We start from the raw sequence: 13,736 nt of genomic DNA, 5'->3' as shown, positions 1-13,736 counted from the left end.
CCTGAGCGCCAGGAGGCTTGCTCCCGAGGAAGCGCGCAGAGGGTCGCGGCCTTTTTCCCGGGACGCGCCTGAGCGCCAGGAGGCTTGCTCCCGAGGAAGCGCGCAGAGGGTCGCGGCCTTTTTCCCGGGACGCGCCTGAGCGCCAGGAGGCTTGCTCCCGAGGAAGCGCGCACAGGATCGCGGCCTTTTTCGTGGGACGCGCCTGAGCGCCAGGAGGCTTGCTCCCGAGGAAGCGCGCACAGGATCGCGGCCTTTTTCCCGGGACGCGCCTGAGCGCCAAGCGGCTTGCTCCCGAGGAAGCGCGCAGAGGGTCGCGGCCTTTCATCCCGGCGTAAGCGCCCGCGGGCCGGGCTGCCTGCTCGCCACGCCCGCCTGGCTGCTCGCCCGCGTCGGGTCGAGCGCCGCCCACGCGGCCGCCGGCGGGGCGGCCCTGCGAGGGGGCGGGGCGGGGGGAGCCCGAAGCCCGTAAACGGGCCTGCGCCGCGGCGGCCGCTGCCAGGGTGGCGAGCTTCCCGGCGGCCCGCTCTTGGCTGGCCATGCGCGGAGGCTGCTGCAAGCCCTTCCGCGCGGCCGCGGGCCTGGGCGTCGCCGGCCTGGCCTGCCTCGCCTTCGGGGTCGTGATGATCGTCGCCCTGCCCGGCTTCCTGCGGGAGCAGGTGGCCAAGGTGAGAGCTTCGGGGGCGGGCGAGAGCTTCGGAGGTCTCCCCGGGCGCACGGCGGGGCGCGTGGGGCGCGCGCGCGCCCTCAGTCAAAGAAAAGCCCCGCTGGAGCAGACCAGAGGTCTCCCTAGCCCAGCGCCCTGTTCCCAGTAGTGGCCGGCGAGGTGTTTCCGGGGAGCCCGCCAGCGAGGGCTCGGCGCCAACGGACTTCCCCAGTGCGCTGTTCGCGGTGTGCCGAGGTATGCTGCCTCGACATACGGAGGTTCCATTAAGAACGTAAGAAGAGCCCTGGTGGAACCGATCGCGGACGCCCCCGAGCCTCGCACCCTGCTTGCAGGGGTCTGTCACACAACCAGGGCAACGAGTCCGCAGTCTTCTCCTAGGACGGATGCCCCTGCAAGTGGTGTTCTGCGGCGTGCTGCTCTTGCGGATTCCCCTCTTGGCTCTCAAAAAGGGGAGCTTGATCATAACAAAACTGCCCAACGAAAGTCCGTGGTGTCCCGGTTGTGAAATGAGCTTCCGCGAGCGGGTTGCCTGGCGCCTGCACTGTGCTCCTTTGGGCTCCAGGTGAAGACGTTTTTGTTCCCCCAGGCATTTTAGTTTTTCCGTTTGTTTTACATCTCATATTGTATTTTAAATTTTGCCCTGCTGCTAGCTTCTTTTCAGTCATTTTTATTTTTATATTGTAGTTTTAAACTTTTATATGGTATTTGTCTGTATTTTATTGCATTTTGTGGTTTCAGTTGCTATTAACGGCCCAGAGAACTTTGGCTATTGGGCACTATAGAAATGAAACAAATAAATAAGAGTCCCGCTTCCCAAAGATGCCAGCTAGGTGCTTCTAGGACACAGACGCCCACAAGCACATCCAGCAACAGTAACCCTTTCTGGTTGTTTTCCCCCATATACTGGTATTCCGAGGTGTATTGTACATAGAGGTAGCTGTTAACTATTACAGCTTTGGCTATTGGGTGGTATAGAAATGTAATAAATATTATTAATTACTACATTTATAGGCCTGCCCTTCCTCCGAGAAGCTCAAAGTGGTGTGTGTGTGTGTGGGGGGGGGTTGTTGTTCCCCTTTCCTATGTTATCCTCACAACAACCCTGCAAGGCAGGGTAGGCTGTGTGTGTGTGTGTGTGTCTGTGTGACTGGGCTTTATTGCCCATGGATGAGCGGAAATTTATACCCCACTGGTTCTAATCCAGTGCTCCAACCCAACTTTCCCCAAGCCGGTGCCCTCCAAATGATTTGGACTTTGATCCCCATCGGCCCCAGGCAGCATGGCCAATGGTCAGGAATCCTGGGGCTTGTGGCCCAAAACACTTGGAGGGCACCAGCTTGGGGTGAGGCTGCTCAGGTGTGCTCTCATGGCTAACAGCTGAGGATGATGGAGGCTTTCTCCTCTATGAAATTAGCTCAACCTTTTCCCAAGTCTGGTAACTTACTGCCTGGCCAGGAGTGGAGAGCAGGGGCCACAGGACCGGACCGGATGGGGGGAAGAGACTGACATCAGTCCTGTGCTGGTTTCATAGAATCATAGAATAGTAGGGTTGGAAGGGGCCTACAAGGCCATCGAGTCCAACCCCCCGCTCAATGCAGGAATCCAAGTCAGAGCATCCCTGACAAATGGCTGTCCAGCCTCGTCATGAAGGCCTCCAGTGTGGGAGAGCCCACCACGTCCCCAGGTAATCGGTTCCATTGTCGTATTGCTCTTACAGTCAGGAAGTTTTTCCTGATGTTCAGCCGGAAACTGGCTTCCTGTAACTTGAGCCCATTATTCCGTGTCCTGCACTCTGGGATGATCAAGAAGAGGTCCTGGCCTTCTTCTCTGTGACAACCTTTCAAGTACTTGAAGAGTGCTATCCCATCTCCCCTCAGTCTTCTCTTCTCAAGGCTAAGCCTGCCCAGTTCTTTCAGTCTCTCCTCACAGGGCTTTGTTTCCAGTCCCCTGATCATCTTTGTTGCCCTCCTCTGAACCCTCTCCAGTTTGTCTGCATCCTTCTTAAAGTGTGGTGCCCAGAACTGGACACAGTACTCCAGATGAGGCCTAACCTGTGCTGAGTAGAGGGGAACGAGTACTTCCCGGGATTTGGAAGCTATGCTTCTATTAATGCAGCCCAAAATAGCATTTGCCTTTTTTGCAGCCACATCACATTGTTGGCTCATATTCAGCTTGTGATCGACAATAATTCCAAGATCCTTCTCGCTTGTAGTGTTGTTGAGCCACGTATCCCCCATCTTGTTACTGTGCATTTGGTTTCTTTTTCCTCCGTGCAGAACTTGGCATTTGTCCCTATTAAATGTCATTCTGTTGTTTTTTGCCCAGCGCTCCAGTCTATCCAAATCACTTTGAATTTTGTTTCTGTCTTCCAAAGTATTAGCTATCCCACCCAATCTCATGTCATCTGCAGATTTGATCAGCATTCCCTGCACCTCCTCCTTCCCGTCATGAATACAAATGTTGAAGAGCACTGGGCCCAGGACTGAGCCCTGCAGTACCCCACTCGTTACCTCTCCCCAGCTTGAGAAGGTCCCATTGATAAGCACTCTTTGAGTCCAATTCTGTAGCCAACTGTGGATCCACCGGATCGTTGTTTCATCTAGCCCACTTTGAGCTAGTTTGCTCATCAGGATATCATGGGGCAATTTGTCGAAAGCTTTGCTGAAGTCGAGGTATATGATGTCTACAGTATTCCCACGGTCTACAAGGGAGGTTACCTGATCAAAAAATGAGATCAGATTTGTCTGGCAGGACTTGTTTTTGACAAATCCATGTTGGCTTTGAGTAATCACGGCATTGTTGTCAAGGTGCTTCCAGATGGATTGCTTTATGATCTGCTCCAGAATTTTCCCAGGGATTGATGTCAGACTGACTGGTCTGTAGTTCTCAGGTTCCTCCTTTTTACCCTTTTTGGAGATAGGGACAACCCTCCTCCAGTCATCTGGCACTTCCCCCGTCCTCCAAGATTGCTCAAAGAGATTAGACAGCCGTTCTGAGAGTTCTTCTGCCAGTTCCTTTATGACTCTAGGATGCAGTTCATCTGGCCCTGGAGATTTGAACTCATTCAAAGTAATGAGGTGTTCCTTGACCATATGCCTATTGATCTCAAGCTGCAATCCAGCCCTTTCAGCCTGTACTTCGCCTTTGCCAGGGGGGTCATAGACCCTCTTTGGGGAGAAGACTGAGCCAAAGTAGGAATTGAGCACCTCTGCCTTTTCTTTGTCATCTGTTATCGTTTTGCCATCCTTATTTAATAGCTGAACCACCATTTCTTTCCTCTGCCTTTTACTATGCACGTAGCTGAAGAAAGCCTTTTTGTTGCTTTTAGCATCCCTTGCTAACCTCAGCTCATTCTCAGCTTTAGCCTTCCTGACGCCATCCCTGCAGTTCTGTGCTACCTGCCTGTACTCTTCCTTTGTTACTTGGCCTTCTTTCCACTTCCTATATGTGTCCTTTTTTGTTTTCAGGTCATCCCTAAGCTTTTTGTGAAGCCACATTGGCTTCTTCTGTTGTCTTCTTGTTGGAATTGCTTGTGATTGTGCCTTGAGAATTTCCTTTTTTAAAAGCTCCCACCCAACTTGGACTCCTTTTCTCGTTAGCATTGCTTGCCATGGGACCTTACTGATCATTGTTCTGAGTTTATTAAAATCAGCTTTCCTAAAATCCAGGGTACGCATTTGACTACATTCAGCTTTTGCTTCCCGTAAAACCAAGAACTCAAGTACAACATGGTCGCTTTCCCCCAGAGTTCCTGTAACTGCTACTTTGCCCACTAAGTCATCTCTGATGTTTGGATCAAGTCAAGGATAGCCGATCCTCTAGTTCCTTCCTCTACTTTCTGTAGGAGGAAGTTATCCGCCACACAAGTCAGGAATTTCCTGGAGGGGCCATGTTTTGCAGAGCAGGATGCCTCGTTTGCCGCCTGCCTTATTCCCACCATTTGTTGCATCCTGCAAATGTGAGTGGAAAACATTTCTATGAAAATACGGCAGTGACCTTCATCTTAAAGTGAACTTCCTGGCAGACATTTACTTTAACCCCCCCCTTCTCCAAAATCTCAATATTTTTGATGTTTGTTCCTGCTTGGGGTGTGTAATCAGGGCTGGATTTAGGGGGAGGTGGTCTAGGCAAGTTGGTGGGTCACATGCTTTGGGGGTGGGAGGGACGACTGTGTGCAGGCTATGGGCTCAATGGATGAAACGAACAGTACGAACTGCCCCCCTTGGTTTGTGACGCTGGCGGCGCCGACCTCTATGGCCGGTGTTGCGTTGCTGTTCGTTCTTGTTTGTTTAAATCATGAGGAAAGTCAACGGACAGTGTGGGTTTGGGCTATTGTGACCGGATCCGTGCATGCAAATTCGTCATCTTGCATGATGGAAAAATCATGCATGGAAATGTGCAAAACACAATGGTGAAGCAAGCCACACAGACGACTACGACAACAGCAACAATGAAACAGATTGAAAATTGGACCGATGAAGGGATGCATGGGCGAAGTTCTTCACTTGGAGAAACGCCATTTGAAAGCATGGCTTCAGTGAACGTGTGTGTTTCTTACTAGCTATGGCTCATCAATAGCTGGATTAAATCAAGATGGGCAGAAGCATAAGAATACCGTCTCTTGACCCTCATTCTTGTGGCACTGGTCTTATGGCCTTTAAAAATTTGGCTGTGTGGTAAAATGGTTAGATCACGTGAATTTGCTTCCTAAGGAGGTTGCTGAACTGTGGCTGAAATCTGTAATGAGCGTCTCTTCCAAATGCCTTAGAGACAAAGTGTTGCAAATTGGGTGGGGCGTTTTGTCAGATTAATGGGGATGTTTGCATCCCTTTTTTATAAAGGCATTTGCAAAATAAGCACCCGATTGCGATACAACTGGTGCGGCTGTCCTCTCCCCTAGCAGAAAACTGGCCCTTCAATGGAGGCTAATAAGTGGCTAACTCAGGGTGCAGAAACCTCCCACTCATAGTAATATTTTACTATTTGTATGATGCTTTGGAGTGTCCATGCTGCTAGTCATTCTTATAATACTAAGCTACCTTCCAGGGTTGTTGTAATAATCACCACACAGCCAATAAAAAGGTGGCTGCAAAGGGGCTGAGGCTAATAGGTAGGGAGGGCTTTGCTAAGCAGTTAATAGACATCCCACTAGCTCTCTGATAATCTCAGGGACCTGCAGTCTGGGAAGCAAGTGATGCTGTGATCTCCTTCTTTGGCGGAAGGGGGGCTGGCATTTTACAGGAGAGGCTAGTGAATTTGCCTGGGCCATGGGCACTATCTTTGGGTTCCTCTCTTGTCCGTTACACTCCAGGCTGCATTTTACTGTCGACTAGAAAGAATGTCTGCAAACTCTGTACAAGCTGGCATCTAGCAGCTCCTGGAATACGTTGTCCCTGATTGGTTGGGATCACCCATACAACTAATCCAGGAAAGAGAAAGAATTGGGGAAAGTAATATTTCTCCCAATTTTCAGAATCTTGGCTTTCTGCTTGCAGAATTGGGGACTTCCTAAGTGCAGAGAGAACACTAAAAGTTTTGAGAAGTTTAGTAGTCTACTGAAATATGTTTCAGATCAAAGGCCTGTCTAGTCCAGCTTTCTATTCCAATAGTGATCAGCCAGATACCCCCAATGGGAAGCCCACAAGTGGGACGTGAGTGCAATATTATCTATATTTATTTTTCGTTTTCTAACAAGCTTTCACAGCAAACTGAGAATCAAATCATTGCGTAGGGTTCCCAAGGCAAACAAATAAGATCATGTTGGGGTATTCTTTCCAGGTGCTTGTTTTAATTTTATCAGATCTACACTGACCTTTCTCCCTCAAGCATTTGAGGATTACCAGGGTTTAAAGGCAGATAGGTCAGGTTGTTGAACTAAAGGGTATATTGCAAACATATGCAATACCAGCGTGCTCCAGTCGTGCGCTGCAGAGAATTGTAGCATCGTAGGTTTGGAAGGGACTCGAGAAGACCATCGAGTCCAACCCCTGCTCAATGTAGGAGTCCAAGTCAGAATATCCCTGACAGGTGGCTGTCCAGCCTCATCTTGAATGTCTCCAGTGTGGGAGAGCCCACCACCTCCCTAGGGAATGGGCTCCATTGTTGTACTGCTGTAACAGTCAGGACGTTTTTCCTGATGTTCAGCCGGAATCTGGCTTCCTGTCACTTGAGCCCATTATTCCGTGTCCTGCACTCTGGGATGATGGAGAAGAGATCCTGGCCTTCCTCTCTGTGACAGCCTTTCAAGCACTTGAAGAGCGCTATCATATCTCCCCTCAGCCTTCTCTTCTCAAGGCTCTTCTCAAAAAAGAAATGCAAGGATAACAGCGCAAGGGAAACATCGATATAGACAATATATGCAGTGTAAATTAGGAAGGTGAGAGATAATTAAGGACTATCCAGTGTAGATTGAATCTTTCCCACTCTCCTCTCAACATTTTATTTCTTTGTTATATGAATGGATGGGGTGTGTAAAACTTCTGTTGTACTGTTCCTTTCCTCCTGTGAATCTGATTGTCAAGGGCTCCTTGGAGGCCTCTCTCAGTCTAATCCAGTAGCCAAGTCCAGACGCAGACAAAGGGATTCTTTTCAAAGCTTTATTCTTCTTTTACAACTTACAACTCTACAGGTAGCAACTAGATCTGAGAAGCAGCATCCCTACGCCCTAAGTTGGAACAGTTGGTCCCCGTTTGAAAGGCAATTACTGGCAGACCCCTGAATATAAGGACTAGGGAGAATCCCTCCCCTTTTCCCTTGGATCCTCTGGGCGCAACCGTTCTTTGAGCGCCAACCGGGCGCTACGCCTCCTTTCCGCGCTCTCCATTTGGCGCCGCTCTCTGCGTCTGCATCCAACCAGTCTGCTATCGGTGCTGGGTCACTCCCTGGACTGCTTTCTAATCTAGGAATGTTGGTGGGAGGAATCTCTGTCAGCTGCGGGCCCTGGGAAAAAGGGGCGCGCTCCTCTCCCAGGAGCGACTGCTCTTCCTCCGAATCAGAACTACTCTGGGATTCTATGGGCTCAGTGTCCACCCTGACCCTGATCCTTTCTATTTAGGGCTCACTCAAAACCAGGTTTTCTCCTCCCCCATCTGACTAATACAACATAGCAAAGATATGTTAAATTGTGTTGCTGTTGATGACTGTTTCTGTGAATGATCGCTGGACTTATCTAGTGTACATTTGAGCTTAGCCTTGGAAAGTCACAGGCTGTCCCTCTTGTGTTTCATGGCTTTCTGTAGTGTGTGGGGTGTACACATTTTTTAACAGACAGTACAATCCTATGAACATCTACTCAGAATTTATTTGAATGGGACTTGCTCCTGAGTTCAAAGGGAGCCATGACAGCTGTCTTCCAATATCGGAAGGTCTGTCATGCAGAAGATGGGACAGACTTGCTCTCTGTTGCTCCAGGGCATAACCAGCAAGACTAGAAGCAATGGTTGGAAATTGCAGGGGTGTGGATTTTGGCTAAACATTAGGATAACATTTCAAATGGTAAGAGCTGTTTGAGAGTGGAACAACATTGCCTCAGGAGGTGGTGGCTTCTCCTCCATTGGTGGTATTTAAGCAGAGAGGCTGGATGGTCGCCTTCCGAGGATGCTGTAGTTGCTTCCTGCATCGAGTGGGGGATGGACTAGATGACCTCCAAGGATAACGTCCAATTCTATGATTCTATAAGTGTACCTAGGATTGCAGCCTAACAATAACATTTCGTGCAACTGGTGACTAGAACCCATTTCCATGAAGGCTTTTGCTGCAATAAATCGTTTAGTCTTTAAGATGGCCCTAGACTTTCTGTCCTGTTTAGGAAAAACAAAAACCCACTTCATTGACTGACATAGAAAAATGAATGTGTGTCAACTCCTTTTAAAAAGAGAGTAAAGGGAGGGATATACACTTACGTCGGGGCTGTTCACACAACACGCTAACCCACAATCAGTGGTTGAGTGTGGGTTGTTGTTGAACTGTGGGTTAGAGTCCTGTCTGAACCAGGGACATTTTCCACAGGGTGGCTTGTTAACCACCCAATGTGGCTTGTTAACCACCATGAGGAACCCAACAACAAACCATGGGTTCTCAAGGTGGCTTATTCAAGAAAAATAAGCCACACTGCATGGTTAACAACCCACCCTATGGAAAATGCGCTGCATTCAGACAGCATGCTAACGCACAGTTCAACAAACAACCCATGGTTCAACAACAACCCACTCTCAACCACTGACTGGGTTAGCAAGTTATGTGAACCCAGGGCTGATCTACATTGCGCCCACCATCACAATGAATTCGCTGTCCCATCGGGTTAAACGCTCCCGCATTAAGACGTGATTATTCACACTCACCCATTTTCCCCATTGCAGTGCTTCATCGAATGCGCAAGCTTGGTTCACACTCGATTGCTGTGCTCTTTTCCTGCATGCGCTTGTCTGATCTCGGATGCTAAGTGGGGTCGACCCCAGTCAGTAGTTGGATGGGTGACCACCTGGGAATCAGGCTTCCTGCACTGAGCAGGGGGTTGTTGTATCCCTGCAAATGGGACTAAGTTTTACCCCCTCCTATCCCCCACTCTGGATGTTTTTTAAAAAAATTAAGGCGTTATCCTCGCAGAATCGGGGCTTCTCCGCAATGTTTTTTTTTCTAATTGAGGCATGATCTTCGAAGCCTCGAAGTTGTGAAGATCATGCATGAATTAGAAAAAAAAAAACATCACGGAGAAGCCCCGATTCTGTGAGGATAACGCCTTAATTTAAAAAAACAAAAAAAACATCCAGAGCGGGGGATAGGAGGGGGTCAAACTTGGTCCCATTTGCAGGGATACAACAACCCCCTGCTCAGTGCAGGAAGCCTGATTCCCAGGTGGTCTTCCATCCAAGCACTGACCGGGCCCGACCCCGCTTAGCTTCCGAGATCAGACAAGTGTGCGCACATCCAGCCCTTTGCTTGTTGCTGAGGAAACGGGGGCTGCTGAGCTATGCGATCGGTAGCTGGAAGAAGACATGGGGCCGTCGAGAGCTGTGATTGGACAGGAGGGAAATACAAACACCGCTGCATATGGACAGGTGCGGGAGGGGACTAGGACTGGATATGGTAGCGAAGGCGGCAAATCAGAGCACATTAAGGGGAAATACCGGGATATTAGGGTATTGAAAGCAGGAGCACAGAAGTGGGAAATTCCGGTTCCAATTCAGGGCAGCTACTGTGTAGTGTGAAAGGCAGGTGGTAAGTGTAGATCCAGCCCCAGTCATTGTAGAGTTTAAGAAGCTAGATCTTTGACCATCTTTAAGAGAGCCAATTTAACATTTTAAAAGACATAATTTGGGCAATCTACAGTTAAAGAAAAACCCAATTACATATCTAGAAGTGAATACGTTTCACTTGTTTTGCCGAGAAAAGGCAGAAGAGAGCATAACTCAACTTAGCAGGCAGAATGTTAAACTGGAATGGAAACCAATGTGATTCTGCAGATGAAAGAGCTGTGAACGCTTGTGGAAGGAAAAAGCTGTGTGTTGCTATAAGTAGCAGGATGCCCAGGGTCGATTCTTGAGAGCCATGTGACTTGTGCTTTTGCTGTTCTACAGGAAAGGTCTCGATCAGGTCCTAAATGACTAGAATCAAATTTATGGGTGGAAATAAATCCCCGGGCCTTTCATAGCTGCATAAGGCAGAAATCCAGTTTTCATCGGCATGGGGAAAAAGAGAAGAATTGTTGTGACAGACCTTTGGCAGCTGACACACCACTTTCTGGGCATCAGCAGAAAAGCTTCCTCTTCTAGTAACATGAGCTTCGTGCAAACTATTCCTAAGAGGAGTAGGGGGGAATATGGGGGAGTTCTGGGTGATACTGGCAGAGAAAGACACAGGGGGGTTGATCCTCTCCACTGTGGATACGGAAAGAATGAAGGAGTTAAACACAAATGAGTCTAATGCAGTCTCCCTTGACCTGGCAACCTCCAGATGTGTTGGGACTGCAATCCCCGCGGTGGCTGGGGATGATGGGATTTGTAGGCAAACAGCCGCAGGGCATTGTGTTGTGGAAGGCTGGCTTAATGTGAGGAAAGACATCTCTATCAGAAGGCATTCAGTGGCGGGACTGTACCTGATCAGACATTTTCACTTGGCTGTTTATTGGACCACATCCGAATACTCTGGGAATCCAAGAATGCTGTTGGGTCAGGGGAGGCCTTTCTGTTAAAGTTGCAATCCGGTAGCAGACGGGAATGAGGGGCAGGTTTTCCTCAGCCCTGCATGTTGGTGCCTCCCTCTCTTTTTCAGCGGAGGAGCAGGTCCTGCGCACCTAGGGTTAAGCCACATCTGCCTCTAAAACCATCTGTCATTCATGGGGGGGACTAAGATGATCCCTGTCAGGAGCGCCCCAGCTGCCTCTTGCAGTCCCCTCCAACAGCCAACTCAGGACACAGGTGACGAGGATTCTTTCCAAGGCTTTATTCCTTTATGACTCTTTCAGATGCTAATCACTAGCAACTAAGCAAGGAACAGTACTGGGGAAAGATAGCGGAGTAGCCTAAGCTCCAGGTAAGGCAGTTGGTCCCCATTTGAAGGAGAACCACGGGAAGACCTTGAACTTATGGGCTAGGGAGAGATCCTCCCTCTTTCCCTTGGGTCCTCGGGATGCGACTGTTGTTTGCGCGCCAAACGAGCGCTACACCTCCTTTCGGCGCCCTCCATCTGGCGCCGCTCCCTGCGTGTGCGCCAAGCGTCCAGCAAGCCCCCCTCCAGCGCTCTCTCACTGCCAGGGTCACTATCTATCCCAGGAATGCCTGCGGGAGGAATCTCTGCCAGCTGCTGTGCTTGTGAGAGATGAGCGAGCTCCTCTCCCACGGATTGCTGTTCCTCCTCAGAATCAGATCTGCTCTGGGGCTCTGTGGGCTCAGTTTCCACCCTGACAACCCCTATGTGCAAGGCAGCGCTATTCCATTTGGCATCACTTCCACCTTTGCTAATATACGGCCTGTTGTGTCTTTTCTGCCTGATGAGGGACCCCTGTAGAAGCTCGGGGAGGGGGGCACGTTCCAGTGGTGGGGGGGCCTAAGGCAAAGGCGGCAGGGCCCCCAAGAACACCAAAACCAACCGCATATGTTTAGCTTAAAGCTCTTCCTGCCAGTAACTAAGCTTTAGGAGAGACATTTTCAACCTTTTAGAATGGGGGGAAAAAACTTCACAAAAGCCAGGAAACCACAAAGCAATTGGTGGTGGCGACTGGGGGTGGGGAATGGGGGGGAGCAAGGAAATAAAATTAATTATATTTCCATATTGCCCAATAGCTAAAGTTCCCTAGGCAGTTTACAAAAAATTAAAACCTTAAAAATACAATATAAAACATAATATAAAAACTATTTACATACAAAAACAATCAACAATAAAAAGTTCCAGGACCAGTTAAAGCCTTATCATATGCTGTCAAATGCCTGGGAGTACAGGAAAGTCTTCACCTGGCACTGAAAGGATGATAATGTTGGCACCAGGCAGACCACGCTGGGGAGAGCATTCCAAAATGGGGGGGGGCACCACCAAAAAGGCCCTCTCCCTTGTTGCCATCTTTCAAACCTCCTTTGAAGGAGGCACCTGGTAGGTTTGTACCAAGAGAAGTGCTCCATCAGGTATAGGGAAGGAGGCCATCTGGGGAAGCCTGGATTGGGACCCCAGGAGGGCTGCATTAGGCTCCCAGGACTGAAGTTCAGCATCCCTACTATAGGTAGATGCACATAACTGGTCCCTTATATACTTCCAGATGAAATGCTGCCATTTTTTTCCTCCCAGCATTCCTTGCAGCAGCCCAAGATTTCTGTGCACCAAGCACATCGAATCTCAGTAAGGCTGCAGCCCAGTGCGCGTTTGCAAGAGCGTTAGTCAAACTGAAACAAGAGGGCCTTACTTCTGAATAAATATGCTTAGGATCGTACTGTCAGTCTGAGTAATGCTTCCTCTGCTCCATCTTAAGACTATTGCAAACTGTAGCCTTGAGTTTTTCAGTCATGCCCAGAAACACCTTGTCCAATCCTACTCCTGTTTTTTGTTTGTTTGTTTTGCTTAACATCCAACCTAAAAAAGCCTTCTTCAGCTGAACGCAAAAGGTTGCTCACTATTCTGAACTTAATGAAGGCATTGCGCCACTGTTTCAGCTTTGGGGTTTTGGCTCTCGTAGTTGCTCTGCTGGTGGCCTTTCATGTCTTGTATTCTTAGTCTTATTCTTATTCTTGGTCTTGTAACTATTTGAACTTATTTTTAAATTTAATACATTATATTGAGGTTGTCTACCATTAAAATAACTTCACCTACCTGTTCTCATGTTCCAGCCGTTCAGCCACGGTTCCCTGCTGTGTTAAGACTCCTCGCCACAAAATTTCCACAGTGGGCGCTGAGCATGCAAATCCTCAGTGGGTCTATATCATGCACTAGTAGATCTCGCCCAAAGGATCTTTCCTTGGCAGCCCCTCAAAATGTTGATTGAGTGTGCACTCTAGGCAAGGAAGAAGTTGGCTTATGTGGAAAGTGTATCTCCTACTTAGAACACACTGCATAAAAATCAGCTATTTCAGGAAAGGTGGCAACCACAGAGTTCTTCAGAATAAGAGAGCTACTCATAAATCTCTGAACTTCAGGTTGTGCTCTGCCTGGGGCAGACTGCCAGTATTAAGCAATGGTTGACCTTTTACTGTTGAGGCTGGTTTCACCAGCCTATGTGTCTGCTAGGGATGTACAGATATTGTTAAACCTGTTCCATCTTGCATTTCACAGATTGTCTGTTGTTCCGTCATCTGCTCATTGATGGATTTGGAATTTGTTGACCAGAATTTTGTTCTGCTTACGCAACTGCGAATTAGCACTAATGCACATTAAGTAATGCAGATGAACACATTGCACTAACGTGCACTTTTGCTAATGCACTAATGCACAAATGCCAGTTTGGCGTCTGCATGAGTTGCTGCTCCACATTTCCTTCTTTCCAGGTGGTGTCAGGGTGGACACTGAGCCCATAGAATCCCAGAGTAGTTCTGATTCTGAGGAAGAGCAGTCACTCCTGGGAGAGGAGCGCGCTCCTCTTTCCCAGGGCCAA

At 48.9% G+C, this 13,736-nt stretch overlaps 1 protein-coding gene across 1 annotated transcript in view; it reads left to right on the top strand.

The window, feature by feature from the left end:
* The first annotated feature begins 487 nt into the window (after positions 1–487).
* SCARB1 (scavenger receptor class B member 1) overlaps positions 488–13,736 on the top strand; it is a 68,823-nt gene continuing 55,574 nt past the window's right edge. Inside the window, exon 1 of the mRNA XM_084819697.1 lies at positions 488–665. Within this exon, the coding sequence (XP_084675823.1) occupies positions 537–665 (129 nt within the window). The 5' untranslated portion in view covers positions 488–536. The remainder of the gene's footprint in view (positions 666–13,736) is intronic.

The sequence above is a fragment of the Heloderma suspectum genome, chromosome 13 (genome assembly GCF_057233095.1).
Source record: "Heloderma suspectum isolate Gila_16-S chromosome 13, 16-S_ref, whole genome shotgun sequence".
Classification (NCBI taxonomy): Eukaryota; Metazoa; Chordata; class Lepidosauria; order Squamata; family Helodermatidae; genus Heloderma; species Heloderma suspectum.
Note: the sequence above shows the minus strand (reverse complement) of the source record. Positions and strands in the feature narration are given on the sequence as shown.